Source organism: Stylophora pistillata, chromosome 7 (assembly GCF_964205215.1).
Source record: "Stylophora pistillata chromosome 7, jaStyPist1.2, whole genome shotgun sequence".
In the NCBI taxonomy this organism is placed as follows: Eukaryota; Metazoa; Cnidaria; class Anthozoa; order Scleractinia; family Pocilloporidae; genus Stylophora; species Stylophora pistillata.
This window is the reverse complement of record NC_142525.1, coordinates 15401403-15424343: the sequence shown is the minus strand read 5'-3', so window position 1 is coordinate 15424343 and position 22941 is coordinate 15401403. Positions and strand designations below refer to the sequence as shown.

The following is a 22941-nucleotide window of genomic DNA, read 5'->3' as shown; positions in this document are numbered from 1 at the left end:
TGAAAACCTATGAAAACAGCTTTTCTAGAGGTTACAAAAGGAAATCAAAAGTACTCATCAGGCGGCCATAATCTACTAGAGCTCGTATTCATTCTTTCAAATACTAGACAAAAATTTTATTGCGCTTGTCTTGATGTTACTTAACCAATATAAAGTTTTCCGGGAATTTCTTTGCATGTTAATTCGAGGCTCCGTTGTTATCCCCAGGTGCGGCAGTATAACTGTCTATCTCTCCTTGGAATTCAATCAAAATGAAGAGATAAGTAAAGTTTTGTCAGTTCTGAGAAAAGCTGCCACACCTGGAGGCAAAGGCCTAGGAGACTTTGCAGTTGACCCGGTATCAATCCAGGTGATTTCTGATGATGAGATGCCTTCTGATGTACTTTTAAGCACGACAAAAATAACTCTCACCACAGAAGACTTAACAGGTGAAGGTGCGCGGCAAGTCGTGAGGAAAACTCTTAACTGTCATAAAAATATATAATATTTTTGCAACCTTAGGTTATCGGTAACCGTCATAATTATACACCAACCATCATACGACCATGGCGGCTTTGGTAACCCATCGTCATGTCTTGATCACGATCCGCAACAATGTTTGCAGTTGTTGATCATGTTTTGTATATTGATTAGTATATATATTTGTAGAATTGTTTTCACCAGAGAATTGTATGTTCACTTTTCATATTATCATTAACATCCGAGAAATACGGCGTAGTTAAAGTATTTCACACGTTAATGCATTTCACACGTAAATCCTCCTTGAACAGAAGGCCAGTTGTTAACTGGCTCAGATTTATTTAAATTTATAATAAAGTTCGGATATAATGTGCGCTGCCATTGGTTGAAAGGGCGTGCTCTGTCAGAGTATAGACCATGGAGTTGAAGCTGTCAAGCCATCTGCCAATTTGTTACATGGCGGACCAAATCCCGAATTTTTCTCTCGGGTTTTTTTCGACCCAAAAGTCATCTACGACCTAAAAGACGAAAGAGAAAATGAGCTATTAGCGTCGATCGATTTAGAGGATACTGTCAATGACAGCGCGACCTGCCCTTTAAATGAAAGTGAGGTTTCCAACGAAGTTAATTATGAAAACAATGAGCGCGGTGGCAACTTAAACAGGCAAAGATTTGAAAACATGTCAAGTGCCGCAATAGACGACATAATTACAAGAGCAGAAACAAAGAAAACCAAACAATCCACCAAAATGGGCTATCCGAGTTTTTGGAGGTGAGTTTTTTTGTTGCAAAAATATAATAAATACAATATGAAAACCTTGAAAAGAGTGGACGCACATTTGCTAAATTTTCTTCTAAATTTCCAAAAATAACAATCAAGGAAAGTGGGTAAATTTAAAATTGGCTAGCACACACACGTTTCTAACCAACAACTACAACTTTCTCTCGAAAATCAACACCAAAATACAAATAAAAATCTTTTGTTTTTCGTTGCCGTTTTTAATAGCTTGGTGCAGTGAAAGAAAAGTTGCTCAGAACCTCCACCAAATGAACAACAAAGAGCTTGACTTAAATCTCCGCTGCTTTTACACAGAAGCACGAACAAAAGATGGTGCATTGTATTCAAGGTTATCCCTTCTTGGATTGCGAAATGCAATTGAAAGATACCTCAACAACCCGCCATTTAACGGGGGAATCTCCATTTCAAAAGGCACAGATTTCCAAGCGTCATACAAGCTCCTCCAGAGTCAGGTAAAGCTAAGCAAGCGCGAGAACAAGGAAAATACAAAACAACCTCCAATTCCAGTAGTCTGCGGCAGACCTCCAAAAGTTGAAATCGTTAAATACAATCCAGGGAGACAGTCCTTGGGGTCTTCTGCGGAACATCTTGCTTCATATAACCTTGTACTGGTATCGTCAAGGACGCGAAGGTCTACGACAGTTGACGAAGCAAAGCTTCCAGTTCTTATTGCACAACAATGGACGAGAATACGTCTCAATGACTCCTCCAGGTGGGATTGAAGACATCAGCACTGTAGAAAAGGAGGCCAGGATGTATTCAACATCAGAGGATCCTCTTTTTGACGGCCTCAACTGCCTCAAGAACTATCTCCAAAAGTTAAATTCTGCCTGCGAAGCACTTTTTCAGTACCCAAAACGACCCGTAAAATCTGGAGATGAAGTTGGGTACGACAACCAGCCTCTGGGGATCAACAAAATTGAAGGAAATGATGGAAGAAATTTCTAAACTGGCGTCTCTTTCAAGAATCTACACGAAACATAATGTCAGAACCACTGCAATCACGCTGTGGTCCAACGCGCAAGTTCCATCGCGGCACGTAATCTGATGATCGTAGTGAGGCTAGCCTGAGGAATTACAACACTCGTCCATCAAGTGAACAGCTAAAGGCTTGTTCAGATATCCTCTCTGGTGCATTGAATGGAAGACCATCGCAGCCAAGTTCCTCTGATGCAGCCACCAGTTTAGAAAATCGTCCCGCTGCTGTAAATTCGACCGTCGTTTATTCACAGAACAACACAGCACAGCAGTTTGTCAAGTGCCAACCACAAGCTTTATGCAATTTGTCAAGTCCGAACCATAAGCTCTATGTAGTTTGTTTTCAAATTTTCGCGTTAATAAAGTCCAGGTATTCATGGGCTGAAATTCAGCCGGACTTCATTAATCATGTTACTAAAAATACCGGCTTTTGTACGCAAAAAGTGCACTTTTATGCAGTCCAATTATTAAGTAAGGCTTGCGATTCTTCGTGATAACTTTTGATGGTTTAACATTTTGACAGCTTTAGTCTTGTTCATCCAATCAAATTAGGTTGCTCATTCTAACAAGGATTCTGATTGGCTTATTGTAAGCGTGCTCTATCAGAGTTTATAGTTCATCACTAAATTTTTTCCGATTCTTATTGGTTTAAATTGATCACGTGACGCGATAGTGTTCATCCGAGGAGAGACACTATCAGCCGATAGTGCCCGTCCGCGGAAAATGCCCGGATGGATAGTGCCCGTCCGCGGAAAATACCCGGATGGATAGTACTCATCCGTGAAAAATTTGAATGGTTTTACGGCCGCAAAGTTAGGCAGATCGGAAAAACAGTAACCTTTCAATTCTGACTGTTATAACTTATTATTTAGCCAATGTACAGTTGCGAGTTATTGACATTTGTGACAGGCTGTACGCATGAATAACTTTTTGATTGATCTGGCGCGCGGAAGAAAATTTAGTGGTGAACGATAAAGACAATAGAGTGTTTATGTCTCGGAACTATCGGTCTGATATTTCCCCCTTGGAAATTTGATGTTCTTAAAACTAGCATATTTGTCCTCGAAGGTTTGCTTCTCGGGAAGTCTTTGTTTTAAGAACATCAAATTTCCGCGGGGCAACTATCAGCCGATAGTTCCTCGATAGAAACGCTCTCTTGTTTAAATAGAGCATGCTGGCGACACTGTTGTTCGCTTTGAAAATAAAGTTTGTTTGAAAATTGCAAGTAATGCTCGGGGAACTTAACGGATTCTTTATTATAAAACAAATAGAGAAGCCTTGACTGTGCTCTGTTCTGTGGTAAAGCACTTAGGAAGCGGCTAGAACACTCAAGAGGCGGGGAGAAACACTCGACTACGTCTCCTGCTTCTCCCTACACTTCTTTCGTGTTCTAGCCGCTACCTACATGCTATACTACAGAACAGATCACAGTCAAGATTTCTCTATTTGTTAAATGGAAAAGTTCTAAGCTATCTAACATCGTATTCATGGTTCTCAGGTTTATGTTTGAACTTTGTCTCATTTTGCCAGTGTCGACATAATCCGATCGGAATCTGTCTTAGTGACTAAATAGAAATGAATCGGTCTCTGAATTTTTATCTTACAGAGATGAAAATTTGTGAATGTACTTGTAAACACCTTTTACTTGGATCCATCATCGGAGTTCTTCTTCTGTTTAATATCATTCTCGTTATCCATGCGGTATGGATTCACACAAAAGGTAAACGATTCCTGTTTTTCCTCGAGGTGCCATCTAATTCTCCCATTTACTTTTTCTTTTGTAACTTTTTTCTGATCCCCTATTTCCTTCTTTGATAGAAACTGCGGGAAAGCGAAGGTGAGTCGTATTGCCAATGGGATTGAATGTTACGGATATTTATCCAAGAAGACCAGAATTAGAATAAGGCTTTCGTTTCAGTTCATAATGATAACTGAACTGCTGTAAGCAGAGATCCGGATTTGCTTTTAGGTTCTTGCTAATGTTCTACCATTCGAGGATACTTCTGTGTTCACAAAAAAAATGATAAATGACACATCAGTGTGTTAGTGTGAAAAATTCGTTGGACAATTTCAATTAATGAATTATGAAATTTCCTTCTGAGCTCTACACATTTAAACTCATTAGTATCTAATATTATCGTTGTTATAATTATGTAGTTGTAGTTTTAATTACGACTGTAATTTTCTTTTTCTTCTTAGAATTGACTTTGACACGACTTCATCAGCAACGCTGTAATTTTATCATGTTTAGATAAATGCTTAATTTTAAGTATTATTGTTATAATATAGTTTTAAGATGGAGCAAATGATATTAATAACATATTAAGACTAACTACAAATATGCATTTTTGACAACATTGTAGTGTAGGTGGTACATGACTAAAGTACAAAACAGCTATAAACGCGGAAAGACTTTACCCTTAAATTTTATTTTATTTTAGACCATATGAAGACAACAGAGAAGTATATGATGTAAGAAAAGTTATGTTTATATATAAAATTCTATTTTCATCATTTTTACATTTCCAAAAGGTTCGTTTTTCTGATGGTATGTCACTGTGTTTCTCGTAAAAGGCTTTTATGAAAAACACTGTGACTTACCATCACAAAAACGACCCTTCTGGAAATATGACCGCGTCATGTTACTTCAAACGTAATATGTAGATCAAGTTTAGACTTATGAAATACGACATTTTGAAGTTTATATGTAGACAATTAAAGTAAACTATTTCTTTCTCTTTCTTTATTTTAGAACGAAATGCCGTTGAACGATCAGGAGGCCGGCCGCTCAGATTCGAGGATTTTCAACCAGCCTTGCGCAGAATACATGGATCTCAAAGAAATAAGGAGAAAGCGCAACACCGAAGAAGAAGGAACCCATGAAGGGGTGGATTACGCGCCTCTACATCCATCAACACGATCCTGGGAAGTGCCGAGGGATCACGTGTCTGTTAAAAAAATAATTGGTAAAGGTGCCTTCGTTCAGGTCGCCAAGGGAACAGCGGAGCAACTTCGAGGGAGGCTTAGGACAACAACAGTGGCTATTAAAATGCTTAAAAGTATGATCTTACTTAAAATTGTTGATATTCTGTCGAAATTGTCACGTTTGCATTGTTTTTTCTTACTCTACACGCTTTTAATACGCCTCGTACTATTTTTGGTACAACTGAGATTGATGATACTTGCATTACTGCTTGCGTGTACCGTGCAAATCCTAAGCACTGCACGCTTGCAACCGGGAAACTGCGTGTCACTACATGCACTTTCGTGTAATAAAAAAATGCACGCATGGGTTTGTGAAATGTGTGTAAATTACACGAAGTTGGTCAATTAGAACACTCAAAATGTGTGTACTGGGACAAAGGAGCGGTTTGTGGTTGGTCATCGGAGATATTGAGCCTTGAAATGCCTTTATTTTTGGACTTTGTCAAAACCAGAAGAAGTCGTCTTTACTTTAGGGAGATGTAAGGGAAGAAACGAATTGAAAACGTTAATTAAAACCCAATGTTCTTGAAGTCTGACATATGTAAAATATAACCCAGCTGATCGAATTTGCAGATAACTTCTCGGTTGGTTACATGGGTATAGACCCAAACAGGTTGACCAACTACAAACACAGATTCCATAGCATCTTGATCATAATAGTCTTTCATTTTCTTCTGAGTGAGCTGCAAATTTTCTCTAGCCAAATTTTGTGCCAATTCACTGTTTTCAACAATTCGTTTACGGTGTTCAAAAACTGAAGCAATAACGCCGTCATCGACTGGCGGTAAATACTTGACTCCTCTTTTTGGAGTGAATTACATTCCCTTGTGTCTTAAGGACGTCTGGACAAACTATCCGCATTGCCATGCATCTTACCAGGACGATGAATGATCTCAAAATCGTACTGTTGTAAAAGTAAGGCCCATCTTGCAAGACGACCAGAGGCATCCTTAACGTTCATTAGCCACCGTAGCGAACTGTGATCTGTAACAACCGTAAATTGGCGATTCTGAAGGTAAGGCTGAAATTTCTTAATCCCTTCTATTAACGCGAGCGCCTCCCTCTCAGTTGTGCTATAATTGCGCTCTGCACTATTCAAACCGCGGCCGTTATAAGCTATCACTACTTCTTTACCATTCTGGACTTGAGCTAAGGTAAATCCTATTCCTGTAGAACAAGCATCAACGAACAATAAAAAAGGCTCTCTAAAGTTAGGATAAGCTAAAATAAGAGCGGACACTAAAGCACGTTTCAACTCATCCTCGGAGACCCAGGGGCTGTGGGTCGATTTCAAGTTAGGCCATGAAGAGCCCCTGGGGAAATTGTCTTACAAGACTAGTTCCAAACGGTCGCAGTCGTTCTGCCATCTGATTGGTGCCAGAAAATCTTTGTGTTTTTCTGCCCAATCAGAGTGAAGTGTACTTTAGAAACCTTTCGTGTGTTGTAACACGGACATATATGCTAGTAGCTCAGTTGCTCGCTATGTTTGTTTGGGCCGTGCGACGGAGATTTGCTTGAGGTGAAAAGTTTCAGTCTCAGCACACAATGTAAGAGAAATCGATCAGATTGTCCGCGAAAATTTTACCGGAAATTATACTGAATACTTTCACAGGCATCACTAGAGAACGGTTTTTAAAGTTTGCGATGTTTGTATACAACACGATGGTTGCAGTCATTGATATGTCGCTTAAACGTTAAACGAGATTTAAGCTTAAATCTTTCTAGATTTTTTGCATAATTTGCTGTGACTGAAACTTTGCCAATCCCGTGAAGTTATTTCGTCGCACGGGCCACGCAGGGTTGAGTGACAGGCAGCGGAACATTACTTGGTTTAACCCACCATACAGCAAGAACCTGGAAACTAACGTCGGAAAATGCTTCCTTGCACTTATTGATAAGCATTTCACAAAAACTAATCCTCTTCAAAAAATTTTCAACCGAACACCCTTAAACTGAGCTACAGCTGCATGGGCAGCATTAAAACTGTCATATCTAACCACAACAAATCTGAAATCCGGAAACTCGCACGCACTAATGATCGAGCTAGGAAAAGCTGCAACTGTAGAAAACCTGTCATATGCCCCATGGATGGAAGCTGTAATATGGAAAGCATAATTTACCAGGCAGAGGTCACCACAGAAACCGCAAAGGAAACGTACATTGGTCTCTGTGACACCGCTTTTAAAATGCGTTACAGGAACCACTTGTGTTCATTCCGAAACGAACGTTACAGGCATGCTATTGAACTTAGCAAATATATATGGAGTCTTAAAGATAAGGACACTAAGTTTAATATTAAGTGGCGCAAGGTGAAACAAGCTAGTTCGTATTCCAATGTAGCTAAAAGATGCAATTTGTGTTTGCGGGAAAGATATTTTATCATTTGTAAACCGCAGATGGCAAGTTTAAACAAAAGAAATGAGCTGACATCAGGTTGCAGACATGTCAGGAAATTCCTGTTAAAGAACGTAACGTTACGATAGCGCATGCAGTATGTTGCCCGCGCATGTTCACATTGTTCTGTCTTTTAAATTTCGGTGCCTGACGATTGCTTCGCAAGAGGCATGAAACTCAGCGTTGCAGTAAAAGTTCAAGTAACCTAAATCTTGGGGTATAATTATATATATATATATATATATATCTTATTAACCAAGCGCGAGGGCCGTACTGGGAGAATATCGGCCCGAGGTCTTGACAGTACGGATCGAGCACAGCGAGGTCCGTACAAAAAAGACCGAGGGCCGATGTTCTTCCAATACGGTCCCGAGCAAGCTTGGTTAATAAGAGATTTATTATACGACTGAAGTTCAAAGGGACACAAGTGTGGTATCATTCGGGACCATTCGGGACAGTGCCCGGTCCAATACTTAGAGAATATTGGACCGGCAATAGAGCACTTTGATTGGTTGATTTTAGTTATTGGCCCTCTGACTGCCCAAGTCGTGTAATAAATTAGTAAATATATATATATATATTGTAGTACACGAGGACGGACAACTTCGAGCTAAGAAAGACATATACTCAAATACAAAGTCTAAGAAAGTTTAATAAAATACGTTTCGGTCCGAGACCCTCATCAGTTGTAATACAATGACTTACAAGTTCCTTAAATAGATTTATATAGGGCGTGATGACACATATAAACAAACACAGTAATTACTACGCGAAAAGTTGTCACAATAAAAAGAAATGGAAAAATTGTCGAATCCACTGAAAATGTTAAGGAACCAGCGTTGACTTGAAAGGCGAGAATTGTACTAAAATTCCCAATCAACGCTGAGACTGGGACCTTTGATGCCCGCCCAATTTGAAAAAAATTCTCTGCATTAATTATAGTTTATTCTTTTTTTGGAGTGAAAATCCTGGCGCTTATTCAAGCCGAAGGGTGCTAGAGAGAACAACTGTGCGCTCCAATATGCTTCTTTGGTAATTAGAAGTTTCTCGATGTTACCTGAATTGTTTACTGTCGCCTGCACTTGATCAATGCATTGGAATGAGAAATCGCTTAAATCATGTGGTGTTTTGTTAAAATGTACCGCTACCTCACAGGTCTTTTTCTTAGTGACCATAGTAGACTTGTTGTTGCGAGATCTAACTCTAAAGTCATTTGTTGTGGAACCAATGTATTGTAGGCGACATTTCTTGCACGAAGCCAAATAAATTATGTTCTTAGAATCACAGGAGAGTTTCGATCGTATCTTGTAACTCTTGCCTGTTTGAAAACTTAAAAAGGAATTAGATTCAACCAAGAAGTTGCGACAAAGATCGCATCTTGTTCTATTACATTTAAAACATCCCTTGACCTCAGCAACCCTTTCGCTTTCAATGTTAGGGCCATAACGGGATGGCGCCAACAATTCTTTAAGGTTTTTAGATCTGCGAAAGGATGCTATGATGGAATTTGAAGGAAAAAGCTCTTTTATCTTGGGATTGGATTCCAAAATACCCAGATGTTTTTTAATGATGCGACTTACATCAGGTAAATTTGGATTACATGTGGTCACAAATGGGAAGAATTTCCTCTTAGGTCTGGCATGAGTCCTAAGTATATACATATATAAGTGCAAACCGATATTCCGATCCTCTCAAGATATGGCCTGGAAACTCTGTCCAGAATTTGTAAGACCAAAAGGCATTGCCAAGAATTCATACAGGCCGTTGTGCGTAGCAAAAGCAGTCTTTTCTCTGGCAGAAGGGTGAAGCTCTATTTGCCAGTAACCCGACTTCGTGTCAATTGTGCTGAAAACGCTTATTCCACTTAAAGAATCCAAGGTGTCGGCAATCAGTGGTAAAGGAAATCTATCGTTTTTGGTAACTTTATTCAACCTGCGATAATCAACGCAAAATCTCATAGAACCATATTTTTTCTTAGCCAGAACGACAGGTGAAGCACTAACCGAATCTTGAACAATTCCGCGTTCTAGCATATCGTTCACTTGTCTATCGATCTCTTGCCTTCCTTTAGGCGAAGTGCGATATGTCATTTGTTTAATTGTGGTAGCGTCACCAGTATCGATCACGTGCTGTACCAACGATGTTCTTCCCAATTCAGCATCAGAAAAAGCAAAGACATCACGGTATTTACTCAACAAATTACAAAACTTAATTTTGTCATCAGTTGACAGAATACTATCAGATGAGTCAGGCAATTGAGAATAATCACGCTTTTCCGACTGATGGTCGCTACTAGGAGAACGATGACTTTCAGACAGCTTTTTACTTGCACTTAGCTCGAAAGTAGCTATGTTGCGATCTACCTCCTCAAAATTACCTAGACGGGTCCTACGGTAAATTTTTACTGGTTCGAAAGAAGGATTAATCAACCTCACAGAGATAGTACCATCTTTTGCAACACTAACAAGCTCTGAAGCTCCAAAGATAGAATAGCGGTGACATAAATCAGATTTTGGAGTAATAATGCCGCCAATACCATTCTCATCTGCTAATCCTAACTCTGGGGGAAGATCAAGGTTTCCCGGAACCCGAATCTCTGATTGAGGTGGAACAATAAAGGTATGAGAGGCGTGAGCTGATGAAACGAAGGCTTTACCTTTTAAATCATCATCACTATCTATGGGGACGCCCTCAAAAGGAGAGGGATTGGAGGGAAAACTGACTAACCCATTCTGAAAATCAACTTTGAAACAATATCGCTAAAGAAAATCTCTACCAAGAATGACATCATAAGACAGGTCCTCCTTCACGCATACTTCGAAATTAAACACACAAGAATCAATAACAAATTCTATCGAAGTCTTTCCTATAGTAGTCAAACGAGAACCATTAACTGTAGTCACACTTTCTGAATCAGGCACACCAAGATTGGGGTACACGTGACGCAAATACTGGTGCCACAGTTTAGCACTTACTGCTGTGACAACAGCGCCGGAATCTATTAAACAACGAAAATCATACCCGTTAATACTAACAGGTAGGAGGGGACTTTCAGGCACAAAAGAAACACAAATATTGTCGAATTCGTCATTCACGAAACAATTAACGCGACTTGAGTTGGGCTTCACAAAAGAATCCGCAGAACTGGACCAGAGATGGGTTGTAATGCTAGAATTATCTAAACTCTTCGGGACTCTTCGGGACCAATTCTCTATATTACTATCAGTCAAAGACGAGTAGTCACTACCTAAAGTTTTGTTGCTATCAGGTACCTCATTTTGCTTAGCGTTGTGTGACATGACCTCCGAAATGACAATATCGTCACTACTCAACATATTATCAACAACATCTGCTTGCTCAAAAACTAGGCTGTTTTCTTCGAAAACAGCTCTTTTAAAGCTTTGAGGTTCTTCCTTTGAGACCTCACACAAACACTCAGGAATTTTATCTTGAATAGACAAAGCAGGAAATTTCGGCGTACTGGCGCCTGAAAACAAAGTCGCGTGTCCTTTGCTAGACACCGGAGGTCGTTTAAGTACTTCCAGAGTACTTGTTATGACTACCTCAAACAACTGAAGTAGCTTAATAATGATAGCGAAAACAACGGATAAAATAACGATGATGCTACTCTCCAAACAAGTGCCACGTTTTTCTAGTCTACTACTCTGAGGAGGGCGACTAGATGAATGTTTTGGTGAAGTTTGACAACAACCTTCAACAATAACATATTACGCTAAATTAACTCATTTAACTACTGAAATATCGGCAGGCCTTGCTTTACTGAAAGCAAGTTTATCAGTATCGCATGATTCTCCCAATAAATTGTAGTCTACAACTTTTGAAGGCTTTTGTACAGTCTTTGACGCCCCCATCACGGGTTCATTTTCTAAGGAGACAGGGGCACTTTTCAGTTTCCCTGCTGCTTAGGCTGCCAATTAGAAGCATCTTGACCTCTATTCTGATAAAAAGTTTGTCTACCGCCTCCACGGCGAAAATCTCTAGGATCAGATTTTGAGCGACAAAAATAATAAGTATGTCCTTTTCGACCACAATTTTAGCAAACGGCATCGCCAAAGCGAGACCGCAAACTCCTTAGCTGAAAATTCTGGTTAGAATGCTCATTATAACCACTGGGTCTAGTATTAGAAGTACTTCCCATCAACTCTCGAAACTCGTCTCTAATAATTTGCTTCATCTCGGACTTATTCACGTGAGGGTTTTGACCAGAGCTGGACCTACAGCACCAATTGACTTATCCTTAGGGTTAATTGCTTTTGAGAGTTCTTCTAGAATTTGTGCCGATACCTCCTTAGGGTTAAAATCTGCGCGTTTGTTTGACCCTGCCAATACCGATTCCTTCAACTTGGCCAAATTATCTGCCGCTTCCAAACTTTCGGTTTGTTGCAAAATAACGTATTCGCAAATTTCTAGAATGAGACCTTGTACAAAATAGTGTGTCCATTCGGATCCAGGCAAATTTATTCTCGCACAATGTGTTCGAAGGCTATAGGGATAATCCGCAACTGGTTCTTCCTCTAATTGCCGTCGTTGCTCTAGCGCCTGTCTCACGCGCCATTCACTAGCTCCGGAGGCAAAATGCCTGGTTAATTCCTCAGATAATTATTCAAAAGACAACTCGTCAGCTGTGGGTAAAGTTTTAAACCATGCGCTAGCGTGACCCTTCAAATAGAGGGGAAACCCCAATGCTAGATTATCGTCGTCCCAACCATTTAGTCTACCGGCCCTATCCGAAATTCCCGTGCAAAGAGTGTGGTAAAGCGGTATGCACTAATCAAGACGCCATCTTGTGTTCACAATGCTTGTGCTGGTCTCATGCGAAGTGTCTCCAATTGTCTAGAACCGGCTTCCAATACTACTTAGACCATCCGGATCTGGAGTGGGTGTGTTCTCTCTGTTCTCTTCCGCAACTGGCTCCGGAAGACCTCATGGATACAAGTTTTCTCTCTGCTTCGCCAATTATATTCGATTCTCTCGATGATGAAGCTTGCAACTCATCTACAATTAGCGAAGTTAGCGAAGATGGGTTGGATTCTCTCGCTTTGTACCAGGCCAATATAAGGGAATACTGTAAGTTCAATCTTAAAATTGCTTATTTAAATATCAACAGCCTGATAAACAAAATAGATGAAACGAAAGAGATGCTTAGAAGGAACATGTTTGACATTTTATTTATCGCTGAGACTTAAATCGATGCTACTACTTCCACTTTCCTCCTAGCCCAACCAGGTTTTCGGATTGTTCGCAGAGATCGCAAAAAAGGTGGAAGTGGTCTTATTGCCTACATAAGAGCTGATTTGTCAGTGTACAGGAGAGCGAAGTTAGAGCCTGAAGGAGTGGAATCAATCTGCTTGGATGTCAACGACAATAACAACAGTCGTTTTCTTGTGCATGTTATAGATCACCAGGCAAATGCAATGAGCTGGAATTTATGACCTCACTATCCTCCGCTGCAGAAACAATGTATAACACCAGGAAGGAGCTGTTATTACTCCGTGATTCTAATCAAGATATGTATGTTAGTATTGCTGAGGGCCAAACTGCAAACAGAAACCTGGGTTCTGTTCTAGTGTACCGGTTCACAAGAACCGATACAAAAGACCGAACAATACACAACAGCTAACCAGTGACTCCTAAACGAAGAAAGAACAGTGGTAATTCCCTTGTGAACCGGTACACCAGGACAGAACCGAAGCGTGGTCGACTTTTGTGATCGATTTTGCCTTGCTAATAAAATCACGAAACCGACGCGCGTTACTGATATAACAAAGAGCCTTCTCGATGTCATACTTACAAGTAACAATGAGCGCTTTGTAGCTTCAGGCAATTTGCAACTTGCTTTGAGCGACCACGACTTGGTGTTTGTTGTACGCAAAAACAAAATTCCAAGTTCAAACCCACGCTTTGTTGAATACCGCAGCATCAAGCATTTTGATCACGAGAAGTTCTTGGTGGACCTAAGTGAAATTTCTTGGGGGACGGCTTATTGTTTCTCGGATGTGAATGATGTATGGGGTCATTGGAGCAATCTGTTTAAAGACGTTGTTGATAGGCACGCACCTATTAAAGTGCACCTAAACCCAAAAATGTTTTTTCGCTTAACGAAATAAGCGTATTTTTTGAGTATTTCTGTGCAAATTTTTTTTTTATTTGCTCAACTCTTCAATTTTCTGTGCCCAGTCAAAATACGGAAAATCGGCCGCCATCTTGCCCCACGACCGAGTTTAAAGAGGAATGGCTCTAGCGGATAATGTGACGTCAAATCGAGAACACGAAAGTCTGCATTTCACACATTTTCACTTGTTTGGGAAGGTTGTAGTCGATATTGTCCGAAAATATGCCGGCTAAGTGTGTTATAGGAGGATGTAGCAAGGTGCGAAATTTGCAAGAGTGTATCGCGCTTCATACCTTCCTCATACAACACACCCAGTCAGCATATTTCGGATAATATCCACGACAACCTTCCCAAACAAGTGAAAATCTGTGAAATGCAGACTTTCGTGTTCTCGATTTGACGTCACATTATCCGCTAGAGCCATTCCTCTTTAAACTCGGTCGTGGGGCAAGATGGCGGCCGATTTTCCGTTTTTTGACTAGGCACAGAAAATTAAAGATTTAAGCAAATTAAAAAATGTTTGCACAGAAATACTCCAAAAAGTAAGCTTATTTCGTTAAGCGAACAAAAGTTTTGGGTTTAGGTGCACTTTAAGAAAAAATGGGTGCGCGGTAATCAGCGTCCTTGGATCACACCTCAAATCCAACGTGAAATTGCTCTGCGAAACAGGCTTTTCAAAAGGTACAGAAAAAACCCAAAGGACAATACATGGATTGCTTATAAGCAACAGCCTAATAAAGTAACTTCACTTAAGCGCAAAGGAATAAGTAAATTTTGTTACGACACGGCATCGGGGGCAAAACATTCTGGTGAATTGTTGAAGAAAATGAAGCCTCTTCTTCCTAACTCTGGCATAAATAAACTAAGTAACATAACTCTTGTTGAGAACGGTGTGGTCACGACGGAACCCAGGCAGGTAGTGGAAATATTTAATAGCTATTTCGCCAATGTAGTTTCAACAAATCACCGTGAAAATGACTTCAACGATCATCCAAGTGTAAATCTAATCGCTAGCAAAAAGGCTGCTAGATCAGTTTGTCTTCCAGCCTGTGAGCTGCGGCTATGTTCGTCAAATCTTGGACAATCTAAATCCGCGGAAGGCTGTTGGCGTAGATGGAATTTCACCGCGTCTCTTAAGGCCCGCTGCTCCCATCCTAGCGTAGGAGATAACACAGCTGATCAACTATCTGATTATGAACCAATCATGGTTAACCGAATGGAAGAGTGGGAACTTGACACTGGTATTTAAAAAAGATGGGGATACACGCAAAGAAAATTATCGTCCTGTTTCCATTCTTACCGCCATTTCTCAAGTGCACGAGAAGGTTATGTTTGACCAGCTGTACGGCGCTTTCCATGAACATCTTTCTCCGAATCTATCTGGGTTCTTGAAGAAACGCTCTTGTTGAACCGCACTCTTGATGATGACTGAGGACTGGAGGCAAAGCCTTGACAAAAGGGAGGCAGTCATAGCCGTGGCAGAAGACCTTTCCAAAGCATTTGATTCTATAAACCATAACCTCCTATTGGCTAAATTTAAAAGCGTATGGCTCCTCTCCGTCTGCATTAAACTTGATTTCTTCCTATTTGTTGGGGGCGAAGACAACGAGTTAAGTTGTCCGGTGTTTGCTCCAGCTACTCAGAAGTAATGGTGGGCGTCCCCCATGGAATGCTGGTGTTTAACATTTATATGAATGACTTGAAGTACACCATACCGGATGTATCTCTGAGGTTATACGCCGACGACACAACTATGTATGCCTCAGACGTCTCGCCCATGGTTCTCGAATTTGTAGTGAATAATGGTCTTGAGAGGTTATCATCGTGGTTTCGAGAGAATCATCTGGTGATCAACAACACAAAGACGCAAGCAGTACCCATTGGTCCCTGTAGGTACAGTTACGACCTGGCCATACATAGCTCTGTCATTGAGACACAGCCATCTATCAAAATACTTGGCGTTGAACTTGATAGCATGCTATCTTTCAAGGATCACATTACTAAACAGCTTCAAAAGGTATACGCTAAAAGTGGCGCACTTAGGAGAATCAGGCGTTTTGTCCCTGGCAATGTTATGTTAAGGCTCTATAAAACTTTCATTCTCCCTCATTTTGAATACTGTTGCCCACTCTGTCTTGGATTGGGGAAAGAGCAAGCGAATCAGCTAGAAGATGCCAACTATTATATTCTTAGATCACTGCTAGGTTATCGCAAGTCTACCCTTTATGATGAATTGCTGCGAATCTTGAGTATGGAAACGTTAGACCAGAGAAGGAAACAACAATCCCTTATTCTGTTATATAAATGTTTGCATAACGACGGTCCCAAATATATCAGAGATTTTTTTATTTTTAAGGAAACTATGTACAATCTGAGAGGAACCGGCATTAATTTGTACGCACTAAATTTAATTTAAATTTTATGAAAAACTCTTTCACTTATATCTGTGCGCAGCTGTGGAATGGATAACCTACAAGTGTAAAACTGGCCAATAATATCAACCTTTTTAAGAAGCTATTGAGAACATTGAAACTTTAGCTGCTTCTCCATTTTATACTTGTATTTAAGTGACTCTCAATTTCATTGTACAAACTTAAATTTTAATCTTCATCATTTTATACCTGTATTTAAGTGACTTTGAATTTTACTGTACAAACTTAAATTTTAATATTAATTGTTAGTTATTTCAATTTCTAATCAATTAGGTCTTGACAGTATGTAATAAGTTTTTTTAGATTCTTAATCTCACAAGCACGTATACCTATTTTGAACGAGCTCTATGAGCTCCTTGAGGCTACGTGGGTAAATAAAGTATTGATTGATTGATTGATTGATTGATTGATTGATTATAGTTCCTAATGAACTCATGAGCATCCGCGGACTCATCACCCCTAAAAATTTTTAGGGTCCTCCACCAAAATTTGTTTGAGGTTTTACCACTCGCTTGGCTTTTAACGAGAAGTACTGGGACTCTGGACTCTTCTCTCTTTTTATTCTTTCCTACTACAGCGTTTCAGATCTCTTCTTTGTCTTGAAAGAGTAGATAGAGAGCAGTGAGACAGAGGGCTATCAGAGTAGAGATCACAAAAGACAACGTAGACGCACTTCCAGCTGTTTACCCACAGCTCAAACCTATATGTGGAAAGATCCTTTTGCGTGATGACTTGGAGAGGATGAATCTCGTAATTCTATGGCTACAAGAGAGTTTTTTTTCCAACTGATTATAACCTTTGTCAGCGACACAAGTATACCACAATTCCAAACCAGCGTTGGACTTGAACCCACACAGGTTGATGAGTACGAAAGCGACTTGGAAAGTGAATTCAGGGAAAAAGAAGATGAAGAGTTACGAGGATATCCTATAACTAAACTTTCCGCTACAAGATCTGGTCGGTAAATTAATTAAATCCTCAGCAAAACATCCTTTATGAATTTACCTCAACGCTTCTTCCCACCGCAGTTAAAAATCATTGAGGGTACTCTTGTACCGTACATTTTATTTTGGTACAACAAACCTGCCTCAGGGTTACAGGTTTGCCTAGATTGTTTGTAAACGCGGGCTATTTTAATTCCGACCGCAGCAAGGCGGGTTACCTCAACTACCTTGGGTCCTCTAACATCATGTAAACAGGCCCTAAATAGAGTCGACTTTGCAGAGTTTTGGCCATTTCATTGGGATGTGGGCCAACACCTCAGAAAAAGTGTTAATACTGAGTGAAATGTCAACGATTTGCCGCGATGAAAAGGCGTTCTTAAATATGGTGTTCTTGTTTGCCAAATAGAATAGCAGCAGAAATCCGCTTTGAAAAACCCAGGAGTCAGGTCTGTAACAAAATTCTGCTCATGTGGTTTGCACTTGTAAAAGTGAGAAGTAAGGTTTTTTTTAAAAACTAATCATAAATCATTGTTAGAGGTCTTAGAAGTACGCCTCACTCCACTACGTCAAAGAAAGACTTGATAGGCCTCAAAATAGTTAAAAGCTTATTTTAAATTACTTAAATCATCGAGGAAAGTCTTTCTGATTACCTAAAATTAAACAGTCAGCCGTCAAAGACTAAAATTCAAACCTTAGCCGCCAAAATCGGAAAAATTAATCGTCAGTCGTCAAAGCTACCCCTCGCTGAGATCCTCTTGCCTTCCTTTAATTTTAACAAACTTGTACCAAACTAAACTTGACGCTAGTTTGCGCTCTTTTACGTTTTTCGCTTTTGCTGTAGGCAAGACATTCTTGATAGCACACAATGACTGAAAGTCCCAATGTTTACTACAAGTTCTGTGAAAGTCAAAATTAGTGAAGAGACTTCTCACTGGGCAATTTACGTAGCTGATTAGTGTAGAAATTTACCTTTAGATGACGCTTCGGAATCGGACAACAGGGATTTTATAAATGAACTGTACTCAATGAAGCAACTAAAACCACATCCCCACGTCATCCGCCTCCGGGATGTGTTACGGAATCTGGTGAGTTGTTTTCTTTAACTGTTGATGAGAGATTTTTCTGTAATACGTAAATGAGGTAATGAAAAATGGACTTGTTTCCTCTCATTCTGTAGTTTTCTTACACAAATACCTTTTACTGAGCATTATTGGAATATCCCTGCTAATTAAGTACCAGTGCTTCTTTTCTCCTTTTTTCCATGGGTATTGCTGGTGTTGATTAAGTATGTACCTTTTGGAGATATGCCAGGTTACCCTGAGAAAAAGCCGTGGATTAAAAGACACTTACTTCAAAGACCCTGATAGCAAACCACAGACAAATCTGACGTCACAGCAGCTTATGAAGTGTTCTTGGCAAATCACTGATGAAATGAGTTAGTTGTCCACAAAATCTGTAAGTTTTAACTGCAAAACAAACTACCGAAAAAGTAATCCAGTCTCGGTGTTCAATGCAAATATCTTAGTTTATAATTCAGTATTTTTTTTTCACTGTAACTTTGGTGTCTTCAGTCTTTCGGTTCATGGCTTTAGACTCATTGTGATAGGACATGTTTCGCATGAATTGACTTAATTGGACAATTCTTGATCTTTACCGAAGCAGGGAATTATCTCAGAAAATAAGTATTCATTTGCAATTATTTCAATGTCACTTAATTTTGTTCTTTTCGTTTGAATCATCGCAATCCTGACTACTTTTTTAGTCGGGTGAATCCTGTGCATTTTTCCATTTTACAACTTCTTAAATGGTATTACATAACAAAGATTGATTCACTTGAGACAGGAATCATCATCTTTGATTGATTATCATTTTCTGTGATTAGATCATCCACCGAGACCTAGCAGCCGGTAATGTGTTGGTTGGTGAATTAGCCAAATTAGCCAAACTACAGCTAAAGCAAGAACAATGGTGGGCAAACCTTTTTTGATTTCTTTGACATCTCGACCTCAGCATGGGTGTTATCGGCTTCATTTTTTCTTTCTCTTCTTAGACTTGTCCACCACAGCATACTGATCGTCACCAGGCTTCTGCTCAGCAGCTTCCTTATTTTTCTTTTTGTCTTTCTTTCAGGAATTGTCTACAACAGCCATGATATGTAGGCACTGCTTCCATTTCTTGTTCATCGTGAAGGTCTACTGGAGGCTGAAGTTCTGACATGACATAATCACATGACATAATCACATGGTTTACCGTCTGACAAGGTGCTGTGATTACTGGAACCGAAACAGGAGTGTGTATCAGTGCAGATGAGCACCCTTAAAATTGTGGGGTATTTCAATTGCGTTATTTTCACGAATCACCCAAACTAAGAAAATCATCATGTCTACTTGAAGTTGGACGCTCTAAACGTTAAACAGAAGGAACCGAAATGCAGTTTATGACTACGGAAGCTAAAATTTATCAAGATGAAAACACCTGACGCTGAAAAAAAACAAATTAAAGAAGCACTTACAGTGGTTGAACGTCACCGGGAAAAACAGTTTATTGTCGTAAAAAAGAAAGGAAAAGAACCGTCAAACATGAATTAAATACCGACAAAGAACTATAAGGTTAAAGAGACGAAAAAGGTTGGCGGTATGAATTGGGATAACTCGCATTGGAGATAACAAGTTAACTAAACATGATTTGTTTAACGTGAACAACCTGTCAACAATCGACAAATAATTATGAAGTTTTCTATTCCTAAAAGCAGTCCAAATGCAGTCCAAAATTAAAAGGCTTAGTCCGTATAGATAATCACGGTTTACCCACAAAGGGGGGACCAACTAAGTAGGTCGTTAATCATAAGCAACAAACTTAAAGTTAACCTTGGCTGGTACGTATCGTCACTCAACAACCAGTGTCACTGAAAAGTTAGAAAAACACCTCAGATAGATGAACCACAACTAACTTAAGATGATAACTTAATCATCACTTCTTACACCTTGCCGTACTTAATTTTTTTTCCTCTGAAGCTGCTTTAAACTGAGATTACAGACCAATGCGACTCTAACTGAGGAATTTATGCACCATTCGATAGTTGCACTTTGCAGGAAAGTAAACAGAAGCACTTGTTTACAGACACAGACAAATTCCACTCACCTTTGCTTCCATTTTTACATTTCCTTCGAACCCGCCATATCAAAAGACAACAACAGAAAAGCACCACCACGACGAAACCATTGAGAAAGTCAATGTTAAGCATATTTTCTGAATAAGTAAGGGAACCACAAAAAATAAACGTATATCATAGTTTTGAGAATTGCAAATGACAAAATAAAAAGGAGATTCCACAGATGTGCTCTTGTGATTAAAATGAACATAATCATTAAAAAACAAATTTTCTTTAGTTTCAAACTCTTTAAAGTGCTTATGACACGAATTTTTCTTTTTTTTTTTTTTTTTTTTTTTTGCGCCTTCTGGTTGATATTTGTATTCTAAGTCTGAGATGATAGACCTAAGCGCCTAGCGAGTTCTCTTTGACCATTTTTTTATGCATTGAAAGTTAACAATTGGTTCATGCTTTACCGTGCACTATCGAGTTATGGAGCACGTGGGAAGTTTAGAGAGCATGAAAGAAGCGTAAGAGTTACCCGAGGCAATAGCCGATGGTAACTCTAGCTTCTCTCGTGCCCTCCAAACTTCCCACGTGTTCCATAACTCTATAGTGCACAGCTAAAAGTATGAACCAATTGTTTTATAACATAGCCGGTGGAATTGTGCATCAAATCCAACAGACAGTGAAGCGAATCGTGACGGCACTGATGCCGAGTCTCCATTTCCGTTTTTTTCTCTTTTTCTGCCTCATTTAAGAACTCTAGCCCATGGGAAAAGGAGGAAAATTGTCTTCGTTTTGGGACTGGTGGGCCGAGTCTCTGTTTGTATCCATTATTGTCGCGAAATAAATTATTTTTCCCCGCGCTACTCATGGCCGCTCGCGGAAAAAAAAAATTTCTGGCGAAGCGATTTGCTCACGCTATCAGCGTGCACTATCGGGATTTTGAGCACGCTTACGTATACTGAATTTGATTGCGCGGCTCTGCTAGCTATGTAATAATTAAGAATTTTTTCATGCTTAGCGTGCGTTTATCGAGTTATGGATGCACGCGGGGAGTTTGGAAAGGACGAGAGAAGCGTAAGAGCTGCTCTCGGCTCCGCCTCGAGCAACCCTAGCCTCTTGAGTGCTCTCCAAACTTCCCAAGTGCATCCATAACTCGAGATACGCACGGCTAAAAGCATGAAACAATTCTTTTATAACATACGAAAACAATTCGGGCGCTGAATGACGTTTTTGTAATGTTTTTTGAAATGAAAGTTGCCCGAAAATGTTGGCGTCTCCGATTGTTGTGTTGATTTTGTAATTAAATGGTTTTGGGTATAGAGTTAACAAATGTAACCAAAAAAACCTCATCAACCGCCTCCCGGTTAGTTCAATTGATAGAGCGCTGGACTGATATGCGGGAGGTCGAGGGTTCGAGCCCCGGCCGGACCAACACTTAAGGTTTTAAAATAATTGAGAAGAATATGCTGTCTTTCTATAACATCAAGATGTGGTTTACATATTCTAGTCTTCTCGGACAGGGACGAATAAATAGAGGTCCCGTCTCCTGCAGGATTAGGGGTAGGGCACGTTAATTTCCCACGCACGAGATTACTGTGTGATAGATGTCCTCCCTTGGGGTGGGATGGGTGGGTTGTTGTCTTGCGATTATATGAGCCTCTGGCTCGGGCAAAATGGGCAACCATGCCCCACGCAAAGACATTAAACTTGATTACAGGATAGATCAACAGAGACGTTTACCTTTAAAAGTCGCCACAGACCAATTTGTAGTCTTCTTAGTTCTTGCTGAATGTCTTTCTGCTAAAATTTTCTCCAGCTCCTGTTCCGATAAATTCGGGAAACGGGCCTGTTGTGTTTCGTTTTCGTAGTACTTGTTAGCTTGACTACTTGCGGGAAGGTCGAAAGCCAAAGAAAAGTTTTGTTGGTCTTCGATTTACCAATATCGCTTTCCGAAACTTTAACTTAAGGAACTCACACGATAGAAATTTTGCAGCTATTTTGAAACTGCACACCTCATTTTATTGCGCACGGCCGTGCGTACATAAAGATTTTGTTCATGTTGACGCAATAGGAATTAGATTGGACTAGCGCGCGCGCTATGTTATAATACGATTTGGCGACCAAAAAGGTGTCTAATTTATCGCTCGGCCGAAATGATCATGCTACAAAGCTATGACGTAGAAAACTGTGAAGACACGTCGGCAACTATGGTGGAGAAAGGAGAAATTAAGAAGGGACCAAACGTATTGCGAGGCAAGAGTGACAAATGATGTTAGCTTCAAGAATAATACACACACACACACACACACACACACACACACACACACACACACACAGGGTATTTCTATATACTACTTTCCAAAGTATGTGGCTGTATGGACAAAATGGACCTGTTTGATCGTCGACTTTAAGGATATTTTGCTCTCTAAAGCCTTCGGCCTTCTGCTCCGTTCCGGATTCGAAGATGGCTGTTACTAACACACACCACTGGTCAAATCAAGGGAAGACCGCCAATGAATTCAGCTAAAAATAATGCTGATTAAAGGGCCTGTTTCAACGCCGGACACGATTGCTCCACATTCTTTTCGTCTGAAGAATGGTGAGGTTCTTGTCGTTGTTTACTTCACGCGCTTGAGGTGTACTCATACTCCCTGTCTCCTCATTCATGCATTTGCACTTTTCTTGCCATTTGAAAATCCTACCAATTGTAGTTTCCA

The 22941-nt window shown here is 40.0% G+C and overlaps 2 protein-coding genes and 1 long non-coding RNA gene across 15 annotated transcripts in view; all 3 read left to right on the top strand.

Annotated features, from left to right (window-relative positions):
- Positions 1-7829, top strand: part of LOC111332258 (neural cell adhesion molecule L1) — a 38368-nt gene extending 30539 nt beyond the window's left edge. The window contains exons 11-16 of the mRNA XM_088727703.1: positions 208-434; positions 3843-3956; positions 4055-4073; positions 4678-4708; positions 4989-5295; positions 6059-7829. Coding sequence (XP_088583829.1) covers positions 208-434; positions 3843-3956; positions 4055-4073; positions 4678-4708; positions 4989-5295; positions 6059-6108 — 748 coding nt within the window. The 3' untranslated portion in view covers positions 6109-7829. The remainder of the gene's footprint in view (positions 1-207; positions 435-3842; positions 3957-4054; positions 4074-4677; positions 4709-4988; positions 5296-6058) is intronic.
- Positions 1-22941, top strand: part of LOC111332589 (uncharacterized) — a 279730-nt gene that overhangs the window by 48474 nt on the left and 208315 nt on the right. The gene's annotated exons all lie outside the window — the stretch shown is intronic.
- LOC148726805 (uncharacterized) lies at positions 14296-20721 on the top strand. Its single transcript, XR_015989785.1, has 3 exons — positions 14296-18579; positions 19007-19092; positions 19255-20721. It is a non-coding gene; the product is annotated as an uncharacterized LOC148726805 (long non-coding RNA).